The following is a 25,733-nucleotide window of genomic DNA, read 5'->3' as shown; positions in this document are numbered from 1 at the left end:
CAACACCTATGAGTAGCTCAAGGCAGTAGATTGGTGATGAGGAAGAGGGAAGGGAGTGTGTCCACTGTATCCCAGAATAAGTGAAACCACACATCCTTACCAAATAGATTTTAAAAGCCACCTGGGATTCTTATGGAAATTTAGCTGTTTTACTGAGAGACAAGAAAAAAAGAGGATAACACAAATAAGTTGATAATTGACTAAAATCACAAATTTCCTAATTAATCCATCTTTGCCTAAGTCTTACAAATGGACACTTATTTGTCTTAGATAATAATTTGTGCTGGGCTGGGCGCGGTGGCTCATTCCTGTAAGCCTAGCACTTTGGGAGGCAAAGGCAGGAGAATCAATTGAGTCCAAGAGTTTGAGACTAGCCTGGGCAACATGGAGAAGTCCTGTCTCTACAAAAAATACAAAAATTAGCTGGGCTGGTGGCGTGCACCTGTGGTCCCAGCTACTCGGGGGGCTGAGGCATGAGCATCACTTGAACCAGGGAGGCGGAGGTTGCAGTGAGCTGAGATTGTGCTACTGCACTCTAGCCTGGGTGAAAGAGCCAGATTCTGTCTAAAAAAAAAAAAAAAAAAAAAAAATGTGCTGTAGAATTTATAAGAATGATTTCATTTATAGCTTTTCCTGGGGTCTCTTAAGAAAATGAACTGAGTTTTGAATATACACAGTTAGCATATTTGTGAGTGTATCCCATGTATACGAGTGAGAATGTGGACATATTTTGCCAATGGACATGGCACATAACGTGTTCCTACTCTGGTAACGCTTTTTGTGCAATTAGGCAGCGAATATTGAGATGGAATCTAATAAGACTCACCAGGTTGACTCCAGGAAGGCTTATCTCTATACCTTAATTCTGGCAACACACTAAATCATGGGATATTGAGAAAATACAATCCATGCTTTGGATTTTGTGGCATAAAAGCATATTATTTTTCTTCCTCAATGCAACATTCAGATTATGAAATATTCCCATGGATGGTTTGGCAACAGAGTATTATGCAGCAACATTTTTTCAAAAACCTTGTTAATTTAACATATTAGGCTTGAAATGTAAGTTATACGTAGGAGAGAAAAGTGAAGAGAATCCATGTCACATAGTAATTGAATTTGTTAACATGGACCAGACTTCAAGACCAAACATAGGGAACCCAAATCTATTCTAATATTTTCTCTTTTACGTTTTCAAAGAAAGTTTTGCTTGATTTTCCTCCCCTGAGATTCCTTTTTTATATCTCACACTGTGAGAGCATTCATACTGGCAACCTAATTAGATAGAATTTAAAAATAATAATAATAATCACTATAACTCAGAAAACTGCATTTCAGATACCACGAAAGGTTTCCTTTATCTCATAATTTTCAGTGTAAATTGGATTTGTTCTCAGTAGTCCTTTCAACTGAAGATACTACTGCACCCTGAATGCAGTCAGTCTCTAACTCATAGAAGTTTTTCTAGGTGCAAGTTAGTTTCTTTTGGGGATAACTTAATTATACTAAAGCCCTCAAATGGACTTTTGGTACCCTCCCTCTCCTTTTAGAATGAGGTGCCTTCATTCTGTCCCACCCATACACATACCTTCCATACAAGCCTGTCACTCCAGCCCTTTATCCACTCAGGGCCTGTGGTCATTGAACAGAAATCTTTACACGAATAGGCAAACAGCTTTCTATTTCTGTGTTTAGGAGACATCCTCAAAATCGATTATTCAGAGGAAATAATCTCCCCCTGCCCCTCCTTTTTTTTATCCCCAAGACTAGGCTGTGGAGCTCAGATTCTGCAAAGCCCTGGCCAACTAAGCTGTCTCTGCATGAAAGAGAGAGAAAGGCATGGAGAAAGAAGGTTTACTTGGTTTTGCAGTAGGCCACCACACACATGATGCCGACCACGAGGAGGGCGATGCAGATGCCGGTTATGGTCAGCACTCTCTTCTGGTACAGCTCCTCTGCCTCTGGAAAGGGATGAGAGCAGATATCATCACAGGTCCCTTCCACTTGCCAGGACTGACAACAACCAAACAGTGGGCATGCTGCATGACACTGTCCATGTTCACAAGAAAATAAATACACGACAATTCTTTACGTTTACACACATAGCTAAGGTACAACATGCTCTGCACTATGCTTTGAACATAAATATAAAAAAGCCAGCTGGGGCCATTGACAATACAAATATTACACTCAGAAATTACTTCTAATTATAAGCTGCAGATATATGTATATAGTTGATAGTAAATTGGAAATCATAAACATTAATTATAATAACTATTTGGTTAAAACTCTGTAGTTTTATTTTTTTTGTAGTCTCTTGGAAAATAAAATATAAAAAGCTCTTGCAAAGACAACAGGAATCAACACCAATTAAAGGAGCTGGGATTGGCATCACTGAGCGCCCCCCACTTCCTCCTTCCTCCCCTCTTTATCCCCTAGCCCCTGGCCTTTTTGTATTTCCCAGCTATTTTATATCATCACTTTATATCCAGTGGTCTTTACAAAGAGTCATTTCTAACTTAAATATATTAAATTCAAAGACATTTGCAAACATGAACTTGGCTTGTAGTTAACTAGTAAATTGAGTCAGGCTCTCTGTGATTTAACAGTAAAATGTAAACACAAGAAGCAATACAATATGAGGTAGCAGGGCACTGTATCAAAGAAAATCCTATGTGATGGGTAGGACAGTTATGGGCCCAAATGGTGACTTGTCCTTTGGAAGACAATTCTAATTACTCCACCAATTGTACTTAGGAACAAGTTTTATTTGTCCAAAGAGGTCACCAGTACAAATGATATGTGATTTGGAATAGAGTGCACATTCATACGTTGGCCAACTTGGCAAATGAGCTAATGTAGATTATACTAAGGAAATGTGACACTTAGAACTTTGAACTAAAGATACTACTGCACCCAAAATGCGATCAGTCTCTAATTCATAGAAGTTTTTCTATTTGAGAGTTAGTTTCTTTGGGGGATAAGTTGATTATACTAAGGTAGGTCAGGTTCTTAACAAGATTTGCTGATTTAATAGGGACCCTGATCCCTTAGGACCTGAGCTTCCAGTGAGTCTAATTACATTTATTGGAAGATCTTCACAAGTTCACTCAGAAAGAGAACTCAACTGGTATGAAATAAGCAGTGTAAGCTGTTCACTTGCCATTATGATCAATAAATTGGTCAAGAACTGGGGAATACTGTACAAGCAGAGCTGACTATTCTGGACATCAACAAGGGACACTCAAAGCATATTTCCATATTACATCTGTAGTGGCACAACTACACCTTTACACCTTTTTCTCTTTTGAGAGAGGGCAGCTTGCAGGAAGTTTTCTTGAAATGAAAAAGTGAATTTTAATTTCTAGGATACAGTGGACCTTATCATGAAACAAAACATTTCCTACAAGCCGAGCCCATGATAATCAAATTCCAGTAAACAGGTCAAGAACATTGTCAAATCAAATTAATATAGCACTGATTATTAACAGGAGGAGAAGGAAAAGAGAAGTCAGTGGGTAAAGGACTAGAATGCTGCATAGATTATACAAAAACAAATCAAAAGGGTTGGAGGTGGAAAGGAAAAACAAACCAAGAGGACAGACAGACTGACAGAATGACAGAGAGACCGAGGAAGGGAAAACAAGGTTAAAAGTTAAGGAGCCATCTGAAGTCCCTGGCACAGCATGCCTGATACTAAGGGAGAAAAAATAAATAAAGAAAAGAAAACCAGAGGGAGGAAATGCTTGGGTGGGAAGAAAAGGTGGATGCAAAGTTGGAAGGGTCATTCCATACAGCATAACTCCTAATCTAAGCTAGCAGTCATGTGGAAGCCACAATTAGAAAGCGAAGCGGCTGGGGCATTGCGGTGAAACAATGCACCAGGAGATATTGAGTTGGTATCACGGATTTTATGTGCAGCAAAACTCAGATAAGGACATGGAATGTGAGTGCTTATATGTTAATTGCGTATGTCTGCTGCCTCCCCTCCCCCATAGCCACAGGACAGGGAATTAATTTCTATGGGGTGTTATCTGGTTGAAGCTGCTGCTATAGCCTCTCTTCCTGATCTTGGTATCCTGATCAGGTTTGAGGATAGATGTCTAAGAAGCAGAGCTGTCACTCCACTGGTCCTTCTCTCCCTGGGACCCAGGACGCAGAGCACAGCTCCCTGGGCTGTGATGAGTTGGTGAAGAAATAGGAGTGTAGGTATTATTGCCAAGAGATGAAGGCCCTGTATGACTGTCCTCTTTTCCTTCCTCTATTGTTTTCTTCTTTGAAGATGGGCAAGCCTGTGGTTATTCTTGTCTACTGACATCTTAACATCCTATCTTTAGAAAGAAGCTGGGAAACTGCTTCTGCAAACTTCAAAAATGGGGACATGGACAAGGGCTAAATGGGAAAAAGGCAACATGCATACTCTCAGGGATTCTTGGGACAAGTTGTCTTTTGGTTGTTGTTAATTACAGAAGAATAGATTGAGCTGCGTTTGGAAACATATGGTGCATGATGATGGGTGCATTCTTTCTATGCTGTGTAGGCAGACACACATTTTCCAGTAAAATGATCATTTCATGGAAATAAAGAGGTAGCTCAGTAAAGGCCAAAGGGTAATGTAACAGCACTAGAATGAGCTGATTCAAGCGAAGGCCCATAGAATACAGACGTGGGATTAAAATCTTATATTCACATCAGCATTGACCAGAGGCACTACAACCCTTATCCACATTGCTATTTGAATTTTTCACGGTTTGGCTCAATCAGGTGATCCCACACTATGAATGTGATCAAGGAAAAATACTTGGTGAAAAATAAACAATGGATTCTTTAACCTCTTTTTTTCCCCATATTAATTTTTTTCTTATGTGTCAGGTCATCTGGGGAAGAGCAAATTAGAGACAGACAGGGCTAAAAACAAGAGTCCGTCATTCCGATCGGTGGGTCTGTCTCTCAATGAGCACAAATGCCCCAGAGTCTTCATGGTTTGGCTGGACTAACATGTTTCCAGATCAAGCACATTTTTCAGTCTGATCTGGCCCGGCCAAGAAACAGAGCCCTTACCTTTCTGAGTTGTACTTGACCTTTAAGGTCTGATTTTCCTGAAGGATGCGATGTTCTGGTTTAGTACACCGGCAAGCCTGGAACTATGAGCCTCTGGAAACTGTACCTTTGAGAAGCATGCGGATAGCAGCACCCTGTGTCTTTCCTAACCCATAGAAGATCTTACTGAGGGGGAAGTTATATATCTCAACTATCTTTCACTTTACTGTTGGGGACAGAAACAATACATTCTATAGTCAAACCCTCCACCTATAAAAATGAGAAATATGCTGTTAAGGATAGAACGGTATGGAGTAATGGTATAATTTTTTCCCTCCCTGCAGGATAGGCCAATAATCTGTTTCATAAGTGGGACAATTTTTTTTTCCCCGAGGGAAGAAACTCCAATAGATAACTCCCCTCAGTACACAATGTGCTCCCTAGTAATAGAGGTGCTCCCCCTTGTGTTTCTCCCTCTTGGGAGATGTTCTGCAAGGCACAAAGGCCCATTCACATGCACCTGGGGGCTTCTCATCAAATTGATAATTTACCCGTTTTTTTGTTTTTTTTTTTGAGGAAGCAATGGGCAACCCATTGAGCAATCCTTGTAGCTGCTAGAGCTTGCGACTGCTTCATTTCCTGCAAAGTCTGGAAACTACATTATGTGCAGCCTGTGATGTTATCATCCAAAAGAAGGCAGCGGCTGTAGGATGCCCCTGCTGCATGACGTCTCTGAAGCCAGCTGGATGGGGACCGGATATTCTGTGAATCAGAACATTGTGTCACTGACCCAACCATGGTCCGGGACTGCAGGCGGCATTGAAAAAGACTGACTGGCCTGGCCCTGTGGAGTCTCTGGGAAGGTAGCACAGCTCCTTACTCCCCAGAGACTGGTCTTCAATCCCAACTATGTAGGATGAAGGCCTTCCAAAAAAGTGGGTCCAAATTTTGTATACTCATATATTTTTCTTTTACTTTGACAGTGTGAAATTTTCTATTTGATTACTTGTCTGGATAATCTTCATGACTCAAATTTAATTCCATTACCACTGGAATCTCCACCTAAAATAGCACAAGGCTGCTTTCTTTCTGTTTTCTATTTCCTTCTTATAAGATAATGAAGTTGACTAGGGTGGTGCTTGAGTATCTCCAGAAAATCTGAGTAATTCAAGTCTGTGCACTTAATATTGTGTTGTAATGTAAGGGCTTTCTATATACATTATTTATATTAAATAGATGATTTTTACATTGTATGCCAAAAATCCTACCAGGCTAAGATGCTGTGTGTTTTTTAAGCAGATGGATTTAAAAAGTCTTTTGTTCTCAGGACTCTGAGTGGATAGCCCCTGTATCCTTTATGTGCTACTACTACTTACCCCAGCTTTTATATAACAGCAGAGCTAGATCCAATCAGTGGGTTAAGCAGCATGGGATATATGTGAATTTGCAGCAGGTGGGGTACTTTTAAACTCTAAGTGAAGGATGCTTGGGAATCTAAAACCTGCTGCACTCAGTAACATTTCAGTAAACTAATCATAGATTGAAGGCAGAGAAATCATTGTTATAGCTGTATGATCCCTTCTAAAGAAAAAGGAAATTAGTTAGGAACTGAAAGGTAAGAATAGGAAGGGAAAAAGATTTCAGCTCATAGGCTCTAAATTCTGCAGGCTAAAAGGAATGATGATTGGTCCATACCCATAAATTCAATCCCAAGATGCTCTGCCAATGCAGAAAGTTGACAAAAAAAAGAAAGAAAGGGAAAAAGTTTCAGAAAAGAGCAATACACTGCACTCCAAAACACATTACACATGACTATTATGGCTCTCTGTGCGTGCACATTGAACCAGACAAATGGTGTGTGGTTAAGAAGCAGTGCTCAGGTACGCCTCTGTGAGTCCACATAGGGAACGTCTCTTTTTATGAGGTGTGCAAAACACCAGCACACTGTGTCTTTATTAACCCTTAAAAGACCTTACTGAGGGAGAAGTTCTGTCGCTGAACTATCCCCTACATTATTTCCTTGTGTGGGAATGGAAAGATTATCTTTATAATCAGAAAAGGCATTTGATACTATTTCATTCCTTTTTTTAAAAGGCAGAAGCAAAGTTCCAAGGAGGTGAATTTTATTTAATTAAATTAATTAAGTAATTATTTTTTACCCAAAGACACCCATTGGCAGAGGCAGGAGCAGAAGCCAAGAGGATGGTAATTTGGTCTGAAAATGTTATCAGGTTGGACTTGGATTTTTGATTGTTTGTGGGTAGTTGGCCTCGAATACTTCTTGCTCATTGGTTATGTAATTATTTTCTTAGCTGTATCTCTTTTACTTCTTCTAATCTTCCACTTTCCTCATCACTTGTCTGTTTCATTCACAGAAAGCAACAAATGCTTCTGCCCCAAAACCCCAAACAGGGACTTGGGACACTGGAGACTCCTTCTAGTTTTTCTCATAGAAGTTCTGTATGGCATAGGACAATTCTATGCCTCACTTTTTTCAAACTGTAAGGAAAAAATAAGTGGGAAGGATCCAATTCCTAGAGTTTTTCATCTTATTACTCCTTTAAATCACAGTCAGCCAGCAAAATCACTTCTCCAGAATGCTGGACTCCCGTGCACACAGCCACTCAGAGGACCTGCAGGGCTGCCCAGGGAAGTGGACTCAAAGGTATGAGCCAAGAGCCAGCAATCCTGGCAGCTGGGACTCCAGAGACTCCAGGATTGCAAGAACAGCAGAACCTGCAGAGGCTCCATTGAGGAAGTGGGGGAAAACAAGGACAAAAAAAAAAAAAAAAAAAAAAAATCTCCAGGGATGACACTTTTCATTCTCAAAACCAAAACTTATAATCAAATTTCATGATGCGGAAGGCTCTAGGACTTCCTTTATCTCTCTGTGTGTGTGTGTGTGTGTGTGTGTGTCATCAAGAAGCAGGTTGGAAGGAGAGACAGTATTATCAACAGAGATCTATATTTTCTTTCTTTGATCACTGCCTCGAGAGATACTAGGGCTATTTTTCAATGATATGGCAAGGTATCTCTTAAGTGTGAAAAAAATGCCGTGGAGGGGTGCTTCTCTTACAAAAACTTGCATTTGGGCATGGAAAAAGTACCTCATATAGAAAGGGAAAAAGCAGGAGATGAATGTGCTGGAATCATCTTGGTTTCGGGTCCTGCCTCTGCCGTGGACCTTTTTAGTGACTTTGGACATGTTAATTTTTCATTAACAAAATATTTCTTATGCAAACACATGCCTCACTGGGCATGCCTGGGGAGTAAAGGAGACATGAAATATGTTGGCAAACAGCAGAAGAGGTTAACAGCTTGGGAAGCAGACACATCAAGAGATGTACCCTGGGCCACTTGCTGTATTCTCGTTAACTAGCCAGAAAAACTCTGTAAGCTCTGGGGATACTTGAAAACTTAAAAACTTGCTGCCCTTTAAGGAAATAAAGCTTCCCAGATTTTTTAAAGTATATATATATATATATATATATACACGCACACACACACATATATCAAAAAGTACATTGCATAACAAGGATAATGGGAAGCACTATATATAATAATTTCCTCTGCCTTGGGTCCAGTGTACACAAGCAAATAAGCTATATTTTTCATAAATTAAAAGCTAGGGGATTTAGTTATGATTAACTTTGTTGCACAATATTCACAGCAAAATAATTTATTCAAATCCAGATAAATTTCTCTTGCTTCCGTGCAACATTCAATTGGTCAAAAATTGGTCATTTTTTTTTTCCCATTTGCTTTCTTCATACAAACTTTGGAACATCAACGTGAAAACATTCATTTTCCAAGAAAGTCAATAATAAATTGCCTTACTCATTTCCATGAAGGTGGGACCCAGATTTTCTTTCTAGAATCCCCTCCCTTCTCTTGCCTTTTTCTCCTACCAGTCAGTAATACTTTAAGGGTTAAAATCAAGCGACGTCTACAGAAACTCCTTCCAGAGAGTCAGGATTCCATGCCTACATGAACACTGCTCGTGATCTATATTAGTTGCATAGAAAGCTTGGTTAAGTCTTCAATAAAATTAGTAGCATGCCCATGCATACATATTACTGCATTTACAGTTTTATAGGTAAGTCTGTCAGCCTAACTATAATTTCATTTCACGGGAAGTCATTCATATCAGGCAGCTCCAATTTCAAATAATTCAATGGGAAATTGGTACTTAAAACTGGAATCTCTTCTGGCCATAAGCCCTAACAAGAAAACAAGCAGAGGGAACATGCATCAGTCATACTAGACCCAGAGCAAATAATGCTCTAATTTATTTTTACTATTGGTAGCTACATTTCTTTCATTGTGAGTCAAAAAAAAAAAAAAAAGCAGAATACAGGAACACTTTTCATTTTATGAAAAGGTTATTACTTTCTATCTGTTCTACTTAATCTAATGTTGGCCTGGGCTCATTAAGAATCACATGCTTCCTATTGAACTTCTGCCTAGCCAATACATTTTTCAAATTAAATTAATAATTCAAAAACACAAAGTTTACTGTAAACAATCTAGTTTCCTTTTCTACATGTGATTTCCTGCTGTGCTCTGAGCAATATAAAAAATTAATTTAAATCTAAAAGTCTTCAGAAACTATTAAATATTGACTCACGAATCCTTTGTCTTAGGATTTTATAATTGCTTGAGGAAAACTGATTAACCTGTAGGTTAATTTAAATTTTCAATTGCATTAAAGGAAAGAACAATAGAACAACTTTCTTTTACAAAAATTATATATCCATGCAATCATGGTTCCTGTTAAAATTTGAAGACATTTAGGATTTTTCTCTTTAACATCTTGGGCCTGTTTATGCTAATCATCTCAAAGACTTAAAATCTTAAAGTCTTGACTTTCTGTACCGCTGAGATTTCGAAAGGAGTTCTGTCAATGCCAATTCTAAACAGGACCAATTTAGTGTCTGTCTTTAAATTTCAGACTTACCTTTATAAAATGGAGATACTTTTTTTTTTCACACATGCCAATCCGTAGTGTCACTGGGCCCTTTGAAATGTTAACAGGAGACTTTCTCCTTAGTTCCAAATTCCATGTGCACATAAAGCACACTCACAAACACACACACAGTAAAATCTCACTAACACTTGGCTGGAATTTATGGCAATTTTGTCACAGGTGAAGTGTTCCTCTATTCTACTTTTAGCAAGATACATGTTTGATGAACAAGAATAATTTCAACAGGTTGCATTTAGAAATCCATGCAAATGATGGATGCACTAGTAACCTGTGATTCAAAACTACTTTTAAGGATATCTGCTAAATTTACTCAGTGTGAGAATGTTCCTAAAAGTTCTAAAATTACAATCTTTTTTTTTTTTTTCTTTTATTATTATTATTATTATTATTATTATACTTTAGGTTTTATGGTACATGTGCGCAATGTGCAGGTAAGTTACATATGTATACATGTGCCATGCTGGTGCGCTGCACCCAATCTTTTAAAATATTCTAAATTTGAGCTATTCTATAATTAGGTCCTATTATATGTTAGTTTATATATGACATACCTGCTCTGTACTGTCCCTAACTATTGAAAGTGTGGGTGCTTTTTCTTTTTTCCTCCCTAAAATCTGTACATTGATTATGGAGTGCCTGTATACACACGCATATGTGTGGACACACACACGAACACACACACACATACCCCCCACACCACATATTGATGAACACAATTTTTTTCAACTAGGAATTCTGTGTCAAGTTAGGTCAAATTTGAAGCAGACTAACCTTGACAATATTTTCCTAGAAAGTACTATAAATATAATGTTTTATTTCGAGGCAAATGGCTGCCTTATAAAATATACATTTGTCCCTCTCTTTCATATTTTAAGTCAGTTTTTATAAATCAGTAAATGGCCCATTGGACATTCTGACCAGAATCACTGTATCAAGTCCGAATAATGTAAGTTTTATGTTAATAAACTTAAAAAATTATCCATTCTTTAGAATGTTATTTTTCAACTGAAAATGCAGTTTGGTAAGTTTTGAATGTTTCTCTTTGAAGCTGGGGACTATCTTTTCCCAGTTTGTGTTCAAAATTTATGTTTTCCAGACTTTAAGACTACAAACAATTAAATTTTAAAACGGTCACTATGGTGACATTCTCTATCTTTATTCTGGCTTTCATTGTTACTTGAACATAAAGTTCTTAGAGCAGCACAAATTTATTTTTCTGACTTCTATGTAGGGGTTTGCAGAGATAAAAACTGAAAATTTAAGACATAGAGGTTAGAACATTAACTCTCGGTAAGACAACACTGGAAAGCAATTTCTGATTGGAAGCTCCTGCTTTTCCAGACATGAGGCATCTCTGCTGCACAGCCATTACATATATTGTTCATAAATGTGCAATCAGTCTTTGTTAAATCAGGTTAAATATGAATGCTGCTTTCCTGGATGTTGTCCAAAAGTGGCATTGAAAGTATTTCAATTTCTTAAATAAATTCTTTATTTAAGGAATTTATTTACGGAATCACACTCTGAACTTCACAAATACATAGTGGTTATTTTAAAATGATATCTTCTGAAAAAGCAAACGGTCTAAAAGAGAAGTTGAAAATATTTTCTCTGGTTACTACTGTCAGATCTAACTACATAATTATGCTGGAAAATAGCTTCATTTTTAATGCTTTTGTTTATATAGTGCCTGAACATTGCCTTCAAAGCAAAGTAAAACTCTAACACCAAAAATGTAAGTGTAACTTAAGTGATCAGAATTGTCATTAAAATCTAAAGTATGATTTTACTGTATTTATCTAGCCACATGGATTTGCTGAGTCTATGTTATTTAAATACAAATACACATTTCTAAGAGAAATGCTTTAAGGTATTAAATAACATTCTATTTTTCCCTTTTATTTTTATTTTCTATCCCAGCTTTAAAAAATTAAAAATTAAATCAAGCTATTTGCTTTAGCTGTGGATAGAAAAATTCTCCCTACTAAATGCATATTATTTAAATGTTCGTGAATAAAGTGAAGGCTGTTTGGAAATTTTGCAATGCCAGTTTACTAATTTTTCACAACGAAAATAGCCTAGGAAGCTGTCTTTGACACGTAGCCTATGTAAATAAATAAATACTACCTCCCTAAACAAATGATTGCACATTATGGGTCTAATCTTAACATTATACATTATAGAATTTATTCTGGAAACTTCTATGACTGTTAACAGGAATTACAGAAACTTATTCTCTGCATGCATCAGAACAAGGGTAAATTTGATTCTTTTAGGACCCCTAAATAACCAACTTACATCACTGTTTCTTATGTTAGGTGAATTTAAACTGCAGTAAGCTATGTGACATATTTTTCAGGGTGAGCAATTGACAATCTAAATCAGTGGTTGACAAATCCAGCCCACTGTCTGCTTTTGTAAATAAAGATTTAATGGAACACACCCATGCACATCAGTTTTATGCATTGTTTACAGCTGTTTTCATGCTGCAATAGTAGGTTTGAGTTGTTGTGACAGTGATGGTGTCACCAGAAATCCTAAAATATTTGCTCTCCGAACCTTTACAGAAAAAAATTGCCATTCTTTCGTCTACACAGATAACTACATGATATGCATTTTAAATGCAATGTTTTGAAAGCTCCACGATCAGAAGTTATAAACCCGGTTCACAATAGGACAAATACATGGTTTGGTTTATATAATTATGTACAATGTGAATTGGGTCTTTTAGGAATGATGTTCAAAACTTCAGGAAGCCACGAACATCTATCCAAATTTCCCAGTTTTGCCTTAAGTTATATATATATATGTATGTATATACACACACACATATATATATACAAACACATATTTATCCTATAGTTGAGTTGTTATATCTCAAAATAAATATTTAAACAAATAACAGTAACTATTTTATTCTAAATTACTTTTGAAACTAACATAAAGAAATGCTAACATAAATAAATAATTGTTTAAACTAGTGCCTGAATTACTTGTTCCCTAAGCAACATAAACAGAAGCCAGGATATCTCATTTGCTGTGAAATGTTTGTTTTTAATTTTCCTACTTGATGCTTTTTTTAAAAAATGCCTCAATGCAAACTGTTTGGTTAATGAAGAAAAACATCTGAACTCCTTTTATTATGTTTATTTGTGACAAATAACACATTCTGAATCAAAATTAACTTACCATCATTTCAAGTGCATATCGGTTACAGCTTAGCAACACCCTTTTCAGGATGTGGTCATTGTATAAAGAAGATGGACTGTTCAGTAGAATGATTTTTATTTTATCAATAAAAGTGAGACTTTGAAATGCCTTTATTATCATTTCACTGCTTGATATTGACTATCAATTTGTATCACATCATTCAATATCAATTCCAGAAACATCCGGAGCCTCACACACCTATTAGTATCTCAGAGCCAACTAGTCGCGAACAGAGGAAGTAATACAATTGCTTTTGTTAATGTTCTCATGCGACAGGCAGAGGCAGTCAATATTAGACCTGGTAAGACACATCTAGCTCTAGGTGGAATCTGAGGGGAGATGCAGCAACAAGAAAGCAGCACCAACTGAGCATGCTCCTATTCAGGCAGAGACAGAAAGGGAGTGGACGTACTGTAGAAGCTGGCCATTACGTAGTTTTGGCAGCGATCACCAGTAAACTCATTTGGGCACCTGAGAGAAGAAACAAAAAAACAATGGTAGAAAAACAGAGAAAAAGAGAAGAGGTGAATATATGCTAGAAAGAAGCTCCTTCAGTGTCATTTGACTGAAACTTGGTGAATTCACCCTCAGGAACTGAATCTTTGCCCTGATCATGGCTTTCAGGCTCTGGCACTTCCCCCAAATGGTTAAAAATGTAGACAGAATGCAGTTCTTAAGTTGGTATGGTGGAAAGATGCCAGCACTTTAAGTGGTTGCCTTCTTTCAAAGGGAACCCCTTAAAATGAAATCTGACATTTTATTCATCTCAGTTTTCCATATGATGGCTTTGGTCACACACGTTGGAAGAACATGTTTCTCGGTTGGCTTGCCTGCAATATTTTGTCAGCATCACGGGCCACTGTGACTGGCCATTCTTGTAAATTGATGACTTAGGGACCCACTTTGAGAGACAGTTAAATAAGGTAACACTGAATGGGTTTATGCCTTGAGAGGTTAAGCCATAATTAGAACAAAATGAATCAGTTAAGACTGAGCTGTAAAAGCACCAAGTGGTAGTGATTGTTGCTGTAGTTGGGAGAGAAAGCAAATTTCAGATTATTTTAACATACTTTCTTGGTTTTGGACTTTCATGGGCACATTCTCAGTACATCTTGCTCCAGTGAATCCAGGTTGGCACCTAGAGGGCAAAAATGTGGTAAGCAAAAAAAAATGCTAAAGACACTGAGCTTTCAGACTGGCAATTTTCCTCCTATGGAATATGGAGATTCCTAAAAATGATCTGCTACCAAGCAACATAAAGAAAAGAAAAGACACAACATGTAGAAAACCATGTCCCACGAAAACTGTGGGTTACAGATTTTTGTTGTTGTTTGCTTCAGTCTTCAAATGATTGGTTAACTGAAATTTAGCTAGAGTGAAGTTGAAATGTGGAATAAGAGGCAGGATGGCCCGGAGAGCTGTCAATTTCCCTTTGGCATGACCCTATTTGCCACTGATCATTGATTCTCACTATGTTGAAACACTGGTTTTGATAAGCGCTAACATGATTCCATCCCTGTCTCTTATCAATAAATGATCTTGAGCTTTTTCTTTTATATACTTATTTCAATTGTGTATTTATTTCATGGGTGTTTTATGTTACAAGTTAAGTCATTAAACAATAGAAGTCAAGTACTTTCACACTATAATGATTATTGACAAGAAAAACTACATTCCCTGTTTTTTAAAAAGACATTACAAATAAACTCTTGTTTTTAATGTTCAAAGATACTAGCAACAGATTTTTATCAAGAAAAATTTCACTTAATTGCATTATCCCAAATCAAAGACAAATACATTTTAAAATTTAGATCAGTTATTCTTACACAGAATTAATACATGTCACTTTGCATTTAAGGTAAAACTATTTTAAAACTGTATAAAATTGTTCACGTTATTCACTCACATATATTTAACTATCAAAATTCTAGAATCTTGATACAATATTGTTCTTAAGGTCATGCAATGGGGCTGTGCTTAAATATGGAAGCTCTTTATAATTACCACTTTTGTTGTTGTTGTTGTTGCTGTTACTCTAATAACTAAAGCATTTTAAGTAGGATTGATTTTACCAGTATATCCTCTAATAAAAAGGGCCACTGAAAGGTTCTAGGAAGCAATATACTTACAGATAGAAAGACCATCATTTTGAACCCTCAACATCCATCATCATAATTATTATTAATAGTTCAACTATACAGCAACCATCAAGCAAAGTGCCTATCTAAGTTAGCTCTGGTAGCTCATACCTAGTGATTTTTACACCACCCTTTTCACTACAGAGTAAATAAAAATGCATACTATATTTTTGGCATCAAAGAGATATGAGCAAAACTGTTCCTTGTTACCAATATAGGGGTAATTTCATTTCCCTTCAAACCAATTCACCAAGTGACTTGGTATATGTAATTCTCCTACTTTATGAAAATGGCCTGTGAGATAAAATACTAGCAGTTTCAGATTTTTTGCCTTGTGAGTATGTGTTTAAGCTTAAACAACAAACATCTTATATTGACACAGCTCTTTCAAACTCTTGGAAACACCTTCATATAAGTAAACAGATTATTTTTGTTTAGAATATTTTTGCTGCAGGGAATAGAGGAAGAGCTACCTTGAGAAATATGTCAATAAGAAGTATAAGCTTGGCCGGGCGTGATGGCTTATGCCTGTAATCCTAGCACTTTGGGAGGCTGAGGTGGGAAGATCACAACAAGTCAGGAGTTTGAGACCAGACTGGACAACATGGCGAAACCCTGTCTCTACTAAAAATACAAAAAATAGCCAGGTGTGGTGGCGGGCGCCTGTAATCCCAGCTACTCAGGAGGCTGAGGCAGGAGAATCACTTGAACCCGAGAGGCAGAGGTTGCAGTAAGCTGAGAACGTGCCATTGCACTCCAGCCTGGGAGACAAGAGCAAGACTCTGTCTCAAAAAAAAAAAAAAAAAAAAAAAAGAGGTTGGGTAATTTCTCAAAAAGATGCCATTTCTCATGCTTCAATAAGAACGTCTTCACATTCTTATTGAATACATAAGAAAAAACACAGGGGAACTTTTTTCATGTAACTTATTTGACAAAATTATTTCTGAAGTAAATACAGTTTTTATTTGTTTCTCAACCAGGACTATAAGTTCATATAGACAAACCCTATAATTAAAGCAGGTGTTTCCAGAATTAATGATGTATTCAGTAATTATCACTTCACCTTGCTTCTTTGAATTCTTGATAAAAGTTAAAATTCTCATACTGAGCACAAATAATCCACTTGTTTCTTACAAAAGAACATGGTGTAAGATATGTGAACACGCTGTGTATGTGTGTATGTGTAAGAGAGAGACACATACACACCACACAATTGCTCAAGGCAGGAAACGCCCTTATGTTAGTAAGAATCATGAAATTAACAAATAGCTAAGGAATCATGAGTTCCTTAAGAGAAGGAAGGCATTTATAAGAAAATTGTCATTAGGCATCTTATAACCAGTTCTGTGATCAGAAGGCACAGGACAACTAGGTAAAGGGAGTCAGAAATCCTATCCAATCAATTTTCTAATTACTATGAATTTCTAACATGATGTTTCCTAGGAAGCTAGCATGAGATGATGGCTTATCTCTATCATAAAATCATACGGAAAACTGGGTGCACTAACACTAGAACTACCTGAGGTATGCAAGTCATTTTTTGGAAATACCAACTACCTCTCAACCAGAACTATCCTTTTTGCTAGTGTTTGTCTTCATTTGGGAGATGAATTTCTCAGCATAGTTTCTTAGTATTATAAGACCCTGTTATTACTTAGAACTGACAGCATCAGCATCTCCTAGGAGCGTGCTAGTGTAAATGCAGGCCACAGCCGAGAACTATGGAATAAGAATCTTCATTTTAACAAGATCCCTAAGAGATGTGGATGTAGAATAAAGTTCAAGATGTAAGGTACCCTGAACTGGGAAAAGGGAGGCAAACGCCCTCTCTCTTAGCACTGTGGTATCTTGCTGTTTGGACATGGACAGGCTATTTTGCTTTACGGGGCCTCATTTTCCTCCGTGATAAAATGAAGGAATGTAATTAAGTGATTATCAAAGACCTCTTTTTCCACTAAGGTTCTGGGAAACGATACTTATTCTAACACATGGAATCACTGCTAGAAAACCCCAACATCATTTCTTCTGAATGCATTACCAGTCAGGGACAACAGAACTCAATGACTTCTAAAAATCCTTCTTGATAAAATGGATTTTTAAGACAATTGTTGAGGTAAAACAAACTGCAAGGGCCTAAGCAATTCAAGTGTTCAGCAACAAAAGGATGTAGCCTTCAGAGACATCTAAATTTGTTGCCGAACGAGATGGAAGGGAAAAGCAGAAACTGAGATAGTTTCTGCATAAGCGAACTGCACACTGCATTGATTGTGATTGTGTAGAGAACGCACATGCAAATGAAAACCCAGTTGATCTATAAGCTCTGTGAAATTCTATGGAATTAATTCTAACAGACTAGGGAGACTGGCTTCTGATACATTTCTATTATCAACATTGTATGTTAAACATTCAATCCATCACTTTCCTGGAAGATAAGAATAACAGTAAATCAAACCTGAGTTTGAACAATAAGCTTTGAAATGAGTTTGAGCAAATTCCAAGAATTCTATGTCTGAGAATAATCTAAGGATCTGAATAACAAGTACTACTTGTTGTAGCTTTAAATACATATATGTGTGTGTGTGTGTGTGTTTGTGTGTGTGTATATGTATATACCATTTGTTTCATTAATCAGATTAGAAGATGGAAATCAGGGTTTTAAAAAATTTTAGTATTTGCTCTTAACATGATCACGTTTGTTCTATATTTGTTATTAGTGGGGTGAAAATTCAGAACTTAGGCATCACTTTTTCCCTGCCCTCCACCTCCCCATCACCCACTTCTGTGCTCTGGGGAGAATTCTCTCCTTGGCTCTTGCATTGCACCCTATCCTGACCTCTTTCACTGCACTTATCTGTATTGTGATGATCTGTGACACACTGATCACATTCTTTCAGACAATGATCACATTCTGATCATTTTGTATCTCTAATGCCTAGCACAATGCCTGGCTCATAATGGGCTCTCACAAATGTCGGTGAAAATCAACTTAAGATCAGACCACAATGTCCGTATCTGATGAACAATTGTATCAAACGAGACTTTCAGGCCGGACGTGGTGGCTAACACCTGTAATCCCAGCACTTTGGGAAGCCAAGGTGGGCTGATCACTTGAGGCCAGGAGTTTGGGACCAGCCTGGCCAACATGGTGAATGTCTCTATCAAAAATACAAAAATTAGCTGGGCATGGTGGTGGGCGCCTGTAATCCCAGCTACTTGGGAGGCTGAGGCAGGAGAATTGCTTGAATCCAGGAGGCGGAGGTTGTAGTGAGCAGAGACTGTGACACTACACACCAGCCTGGGTGACAGAACAAGACTCCATCTCAAAAAAAAAACAGGAATATTTTCATACAGTTAATTGATTTGCAAGCACAGGTCAATCTTGAACATCTGTTATTTTTATAGTTTATGATACACTCTCCTCTGAGGACTCCCAGATAATTTTTTTTTTTTTAATTTTTTGAGACGGAGTCTCGCTCTGTCACCCAGGCTGGAGTACAGTGGCAAGATCTCAGCTCATTGCAATCTCCACCTCCCAGATTCAAGCAATTCTCCTGCCTCAGTCTCCCAAGCAGCTGAGATTACAGGCGTGCACCACCATGCCCAGCTAATTTTTGTATTTTCAGTAGAGACGGGGTTTCGCCATGTTGGTCAGGCTGGTCTCAAACTCCTGACCTCAGGTGATCCACCTGCCTCGGCCTCCCAAAGTGCTGGGATTACAGGCGTGAGCTGACGTGCCTGGCCTCAAATAATTTTTACAGAAATTCCCAGTATCCTTCTCACAGACTCCCTCCCTCCAATAAAATCCTTTAACAACATGTTTGCAATTTGGAAAAGACTCTTTGATTCTTTAAAAGTAAGTCTGTTATTTTGAATTTAAATACTGTTAGTGAAATACCGGTTTATTTCAGATTCAATAAAGCAGTGCATTCTACTAACCAAACTTCTGCCCAGCACCAGTATAATAAAAACTGTGGTTAATAATAACTTCAATACACTGTTAATATCCTGATATGCTTACTATGTAATCAATCATAGATGTATGTATTTTGAAATAAATTTAATGCTTGGTGTATTTTTTATATTCCAACTGAATAAATTATTTTCCATTTCTTCTTGGTGGAGATTCTAGACGTATTTAAAGATATTCACGGACCCCAAGAAACTTCTAGTTAGGGTTGGCTAATTTTATAAACCACACATTTATGGTCAATTTATAAACCATCCTTAGAAATACTTTCTCTTCTCAGCTTCATTTTCATCAAACCCTCCCTTGATCAGGAACAAGACGAAGAAAAAAAATACAGCTGATATTTCCTCTCTCTCTGGTCATCATTCCACAGTGAAATATTTGGACAATTTAAAAAATACCTTGTCGAAAAATGAAAAGTCCCTATTATCTGTCTGCTTTTCCTCAATACTAGCTGTGGTATTTGAAATTATTTGATGTCTATGTTTACAAATATTAAATGATAGAAATATCAACAAATCTCTATCAAGGAATATTGGTGAGTAAGTATCACACACCAAAGCCTTTGCTCTCTCTCTGTGTAAACTCGAGGTGGCAGTGTCTACACCAGCTCCAACTGTGCTGGTCTGTTTTCCTACAGTATCGTGTTGCAAACACTGACTTTTCTCACCTCTTAGCCAGCTCAGCATTCTGCCCAGAACTCGCCCACTCACGGTTGAGTATCTGTGTTGTAGATTATCCTTTCCCAAATGTATTGTTACTATTAGTCTGCATTTTTCCAAGATGAACCTCATTCTGTTATCTACCTTTAAGTGAAGTTTCTTGAGGTTTGTATATGCTTTTCTAATTTGTGTTTTAGCGTTCTTTCTAGCATCATCTGCAAAAGACATTTATTTCCCCAAGGGAATGCCCTCTTTAACATCATTAAAGAAAATATTAAATATAAAATGTTCCAGTAATGTTTCCTTCAGATCCAACCTATATCTCCCCACCACTGTTCAGACAGTATATATCCTCCATTTTCTTTTTAATGACAATCTGGGGACTAGTTTCCAATCCATGAGATAAGAGGATACATAGAGTGGCCACACTAGACTCATGGGTAAATGCTGAGAAAAAAACAAAACAAAACAAAAACCTAAGTTGTCCTGCCTTTTCAAATGTTGTTTTTCAATGTCCAGGACATACAATCCCAATAATGAGGGTGGCAGTGTTTGTGAATTAACTTCTTGTTTGAACCTTGGTGCCCTTCCTAAATCTCTGTTTGCACAGCTTGCTCTGAAATGCTCATCTGCAGAAAGACTAAAAACCCTTGCCCATGTTTACTCTACATGATGAATCCTTAAGTTGGGGGTCAAACAATTTCATCGGATGTGGGATCAATCTGCATCCCATACATCTCCACGTCATTGTGACACAATGACATATCGACTGCTAATTTGTGGTTTGGTTTTCCTCTCTTGAGGAAGTTTCCCTGTCTTGTCAAACAGCTTAGGGGTTCTGAGGGGCTTTATAGCTCTATCCACTTCACCAGCCTCATTCTGCGATAAAACATCTAAATATTCACTTTTTCCTTAAATCATTCAATATAAATATTTCAAAATTGTGTATTTGTTTTCCTGTAAATTGACAATTTGTACTTGTATACATTTATGGGGTAGAAAGTGATGTTATGATTTATGAATACAATGTGGAATAATTAAATCAATCTAGCTAAAATATTCATCCACTATTCACAACAGCCAAGTTATAAAATCCACTATTCACAATAGTCAAGTTATAAAAAAATCCACTATTCACAATAGCCAAGTTATAAAATCAACTTAAGTGTTCACCAACAGATGAATGGATTAAGAAAATGTGGTATATATACACAATGAAATATTTTAAATTGACTCTATATACATCTCAAGAGTATGACTGCATACTCTTTTTTTATTCTTTTTTCCACAGAGCAGAGTCAGCCTCTGACTAGGTCTTCCATTGTACATTCCCTTAGCTCACTTAATATCCTTCTTCATAGCACTTGGCAAACCTGTGATTTATAATTCAATTAATTATATGAAACATGATTGTTACTTGCAGTAGCCTACAGACTCCATCAGGCAAAGACCAGTATGGTTTTGTTCACTACTTTATCCGTAGCATGAGCACAGAGCCTGTCTCATAGGAGCTCAACAAATGTATATGGCTGCCCAACTGATTTTTATAAGAGAGGAACGAAGCTATTCAGAACACTTAGTCAATGCACCTGATTTTAGGCAAAACTACACCTAAACTGAATCCTATAAAAACTAAAGAATTTTCTTCAACTCTACCTCAGTGAGTTAAAAGTCTAAATGAGTTAATAAATTCCTCATAAGAACATAGTAGGATTCTAGATACATGAGGACATGAAAGAAATAGAGGACAGAGTTGTCTGAAGAGCGTGTTATCTAGATCCACATGAGTCCCACCACTTGCTCTCACAAATGCTGTCTGTATCTGTTAAATGTTACTATATTCAAGAACAGAGAAGTACTACAGGCAAGTGTAACACTGATTCTAAAGAAAGAACTCTTCTAGGCTGGTATTGGTATTAGCAGCAATACTACAAATACAACAAATACAACAAATACTACAAATACAACAAAAGTGTGTTCTTATGGACTGGAAGTTCTAATCCAGTCCTGTTTATTTTTTCCAAATTTCTCTTTCTGCAGCCATGATGATGAGACTGCAGGACACAACTGTGAGTTTGTACCATTGCCCCCTTGTTTAATTATATTAATCCAGCTACTAATACATATTATAAAAGTTACTATCATCAGCATCATTATGTCAGTATTTTATAAAATGTCAACCTTAGCTAGTGCCCTTGATGTCTTTGACTTTCTCTTCCCATCTTACTTAGTCCCCAGACTTCTTCTAGCCTGTAAGGAAGACTTGCTTCCCCAAACATCTGCTATGTCTATGGTGCCACTCTCCTGCTCCAGATGTTACTATGGCTCCCTATTAGCTATCACAATACCCAAAGTCCTCTGCCTGACCTTCAGAGGTCATTAAGTGGCTTCACTGTTTAACTTAGTTCTTTTATTTTGTTCATTTGTTTGTTTTACTTCCTAGAATTAAGCTGCATGTTACCGTGTCTCAGAGAAAGAATTCCTACAACCACAATGCCTTCCTGGTATAAAGGAAAGACTCTATAAGTGATGATTATATTTAAAAAGTCCTCTCTAACTTATTTCAGTCTTTTCTTTCCCTTCTTTAAATTTGTATTACCTTAATAGTCAGCATTGTACCATTTGGCATATATTCACTTATTGTTTTTCTATTTTAGCAATTTAATTTTCTTAAACAGACTGAGTTCCCAGAGATCAGACACCATTCCTTATATTTTCTCTGTGTTTTAAAAAATGCCTGCAAATAGCTGTTCTAGAAACAAACTTTAATCCATTTATGCCTAGTGTTCCATTACTGGAACGCTAAGCCTGTGAGAGTTTTTAATATCCTATTGCTCAAGGTCATTGCCAAGGTCTGATTGCAAAAATTAAAAAAATTGCGACCTCAGGCATAATTTGATAAATATTTCATTTACATAATATATATTATCAAATATGTTTGATAAATATTTCATCTATCAAACTTAATGTATTATATTTGCTGTGATTTTGTCTCCCATGGTTATGTTTTTCATACCTGTCTCTTATAATAACGTGTAATATAATAAGGCCCTACATGGCTTCGTAAACATTCATTATACAAAATTATAAAAGTCTATGTTTATAGATACCTTCCATCTTTCGAAGTTTAGTTCGTTTTTTGTTGTTTTTGCATTATAAGGAAACTAATGAGCAGAAATATTAAACGATCTGTCAAAGAAAAGTTATAAAGATAGCTGGTGGTCCCAACAAACCAAATAAAACTGCTACTCTTAAATAAAATAAAGAATTAGAAATTAAACATGGGCCAAGTGTGGTGGCTCATGCCTGTAATCCCAGCACTTTGGGAGGCCAAGGCAGGTGGATCATCTGAAGTCAGGAGTTTGAGGCCAGCCTGACCAACATGGTGAAACCCTGTCTCCACTAAATACAAAAAATTAGCTGGGCGTGGTGGTGCATGTCTGTAATCCCAGCTACTTGGGAGGCTGAAGCAGGAGAATCGCTTGAACCTGGGAGGCAGAGGTTTCAGTGAGCTGAGACTGCACCATTGCACTCCAGCCTGGGCAACAAGAGCGCGAAACTCCATCTCAAAAAAAAAAAAAAAAGAAATTAAACATGATAACACAGTCTGTTAAAACAGGTGTATATATTTTTCCAATGTCTACTGAGAGAATGTAATACTACCATTTACTTTTTATTATAAGGAAAAATAAATTTTGCTTCCCCAGAGTTAAAAGTACTTTAGCAGAAATGAACTCATTTAATTTCACTGACTCCCTGGGAAGAAATTTGGAGAACATATTAACTTCATGTTATAAATAAATATATTGTCCAGAGAGCTGAAGTGAAAGGACATAAGACTGTTCACCAAAATTGGTAGTTTAAAACTCTAATCCCCTCCAGACGAAGGCACATCTGTCCACTGGACAACATATTGGACTTATAAGCACAGCCTGATATAAAATAATTTTTAGATTAAAACAAATCACATCAACATATTCCAAAGTAGTTCTCTACCGAAACTGTTCAGAAGAACAGATATACAAGAATAAAGAAAAGATGCAAGAGGAAATCTGGACAATTTCATGTTTGATTTCATGTACCTTGTTTCCTTGAACCATAGCACTACATAAAGCATCGGAGGGTACAAAATGGAATGATTTTTTTCTCATCTTTATATAATCTGGAATAGTAACTTTTTTCCACAGAATAAATTTTAAATTACTGTAGAGAAAAAAAATACAAAAGATGAGAACTACCACTGAAATTCCCACACAGTCCCCAGGAGGAGGTCCAAGCAATCCGGAAACCTCTCAGAGAAGTTTTTCACTGTTAATATGTTTAATCCATTCGAAACACCTTGTTCTAAGCAGAGAGACAAAGGAGATTTGCTGTAAAATCTTCTACTTCAACTCTCAAGAAGACAACAGCAGATTAGGTGACCAGAGAGACTACTTGGAAACTTCCATGCTTGCGGTGTTTCTGAGTCATGTCTTTAGTCAGGGATAAAGCTGATTTTCAATGATGTGGCTCATGCTTCAGCAATGCTTAGCTCTAGACAGATAGACCATATGGAAACTATGAACTGGCTTCATAGACAGGACCATGATGAGCCAATGCAACATTTTTATGTCTTCTGTTTCTATTCAAGTGGTCTAGTGAACAATGTATTATCACAAGACCTAGCATATTATGTCTTTGTTTAAATTCTGACTAGTGATTATTTTTAATGCTATAGATATTTTACATACAGGATTTTTAAAAATAAAAACAGTTTCATGTAACGAGAAAGGTTTGAAATATTTTGGATGTAAAATATACTCTCCAATTCTTCCCTCGAGGTTGTGGCTTGCTTTAATATGTGAATAAAGTCACCATCCCAAAGGAGGGAGAAAGTTATCAAAATCATAGATGTCAAAGATTTTCTTTCTGATAAGATCCAGTAATAATTTAAATCACTTACCTAAAAGATCCTAATTATAAAAAAAAAAAAGGTGCAATTTCTTAGAACTACAAGGCAAGAATGATCCACTAGACAATTAGCTCAGAGGATGGCTTGGGGCTTTAATGATTATCAGAAGAGTAACAAATGTTTCACTTCAAGATTTTTAAAATATAGCAAGTTTTTGCTACTGGATTAGGCTTAAGACTTAATGAGAAACTGTGTTGAGTGAAGAAAAATTACAGTTGTTGGCACAATATTAAAATGAAAAGACTGAACAGCACTTACGCGATTGCATGTTTTGTATTGGACGTGGGAGGGCTAAAGAATAGCTGAAATTAATATGTGGAAAAGAACTGCCCTAGTTCCTTAGAAGTATGCAGAAACTATCATATGTACTCACTCAGCTTGTAAATCTTTGCAAAGTGATGATGAAAAATGATCATATTTCATTACTATAATTAAAATATAGTGGTCTCAGATGCTTTTCTGAAGAAGTAAAAATATGAGACATAGATAATATGAGTACATTGTTTAAAAAGGAGAAGAATTTAAGGACCTATAATTTAAATGCTTTTTCAAGGAGATTTATTAAAATACAATTACACTGTATGCTTAAGATTAGGAAAAAATAACAAGATTTCCCCCATAACAAATGAACCTCATATTTTATAGATTATAATTCTCAGCTTCTGGCATTTTCTATTTTGATCAGAGAAAACCTTACAAACTAAAAACCTGGTTCATCTCAATTTGCTACGATAAATATGGGGATGTCTCATATTTGTGCTGTATTCACAGCAAGTCA

At 36.8% G+C, this 25,733-nt stretch overlaps 1 protein-coding gene across 10 annotated transcripts in view; it reads right to left on the bottom strand.

Moving 5' to 3' along the window:
* Window positions 1–25,733, bottom strand: part of NRG1 (neuregulin 1) — a 1,130,429-nt gene that overhangs the window by 12,595 nt on the left and 1,092,101 nt on the right. For 4 of the 10 annotated variants that reach the window (XM_054497959.2, XM_054497962.2, XM_054497960.2 and 1 more), the window contains 3 exons: window positions 13,650–13,708; window positions 6,736–6,759; window positions 1,859–1,961 (listed from right to left, as the gene is read on the bottom strand). In XM_054497959.2, coding sequence (XP_054353934.2) covers window positions 1,859–1,961; window positions 6,736–6,759; window positions 13,650–13,708 — 186 coding nt within the window. Of the gene's footprint in view, window positions 1–1,858; window positions 1,962–6,735; window positions 6,760–13,649; window positions 13,709–14,307; window positions 14,376–25,733 lie in introns of all 10 variants that reach the window. The other 6 variants (XM_054497963.2, XM_054497968.2, XM_054497961.2 and 3 more) reach the window with 2 other exon arrangements.

The sequence above is a fragment of the Pongo pygmaeus genome, chromosome 7, assembly GCF_028885625.2.
Source record: "Pongo pygmaeus isolate AG05252 chromosome 7, NHGRI_mPonPyg2-v2.0_pri, whole genome shotgun sequence".
Classification (NCBI taxonomy): domain Eukaryota; kingdom Metazoa; phylum Chordata; class Mammalia; order Primates; family Hominidae; genus Pongo; species Pongo pygmaeus.
The sequence above is the reverse complement of the archived record's forward strand: the minus strand, read 5'-3'. Positions and strand labels throughout refer to the sequence as shown.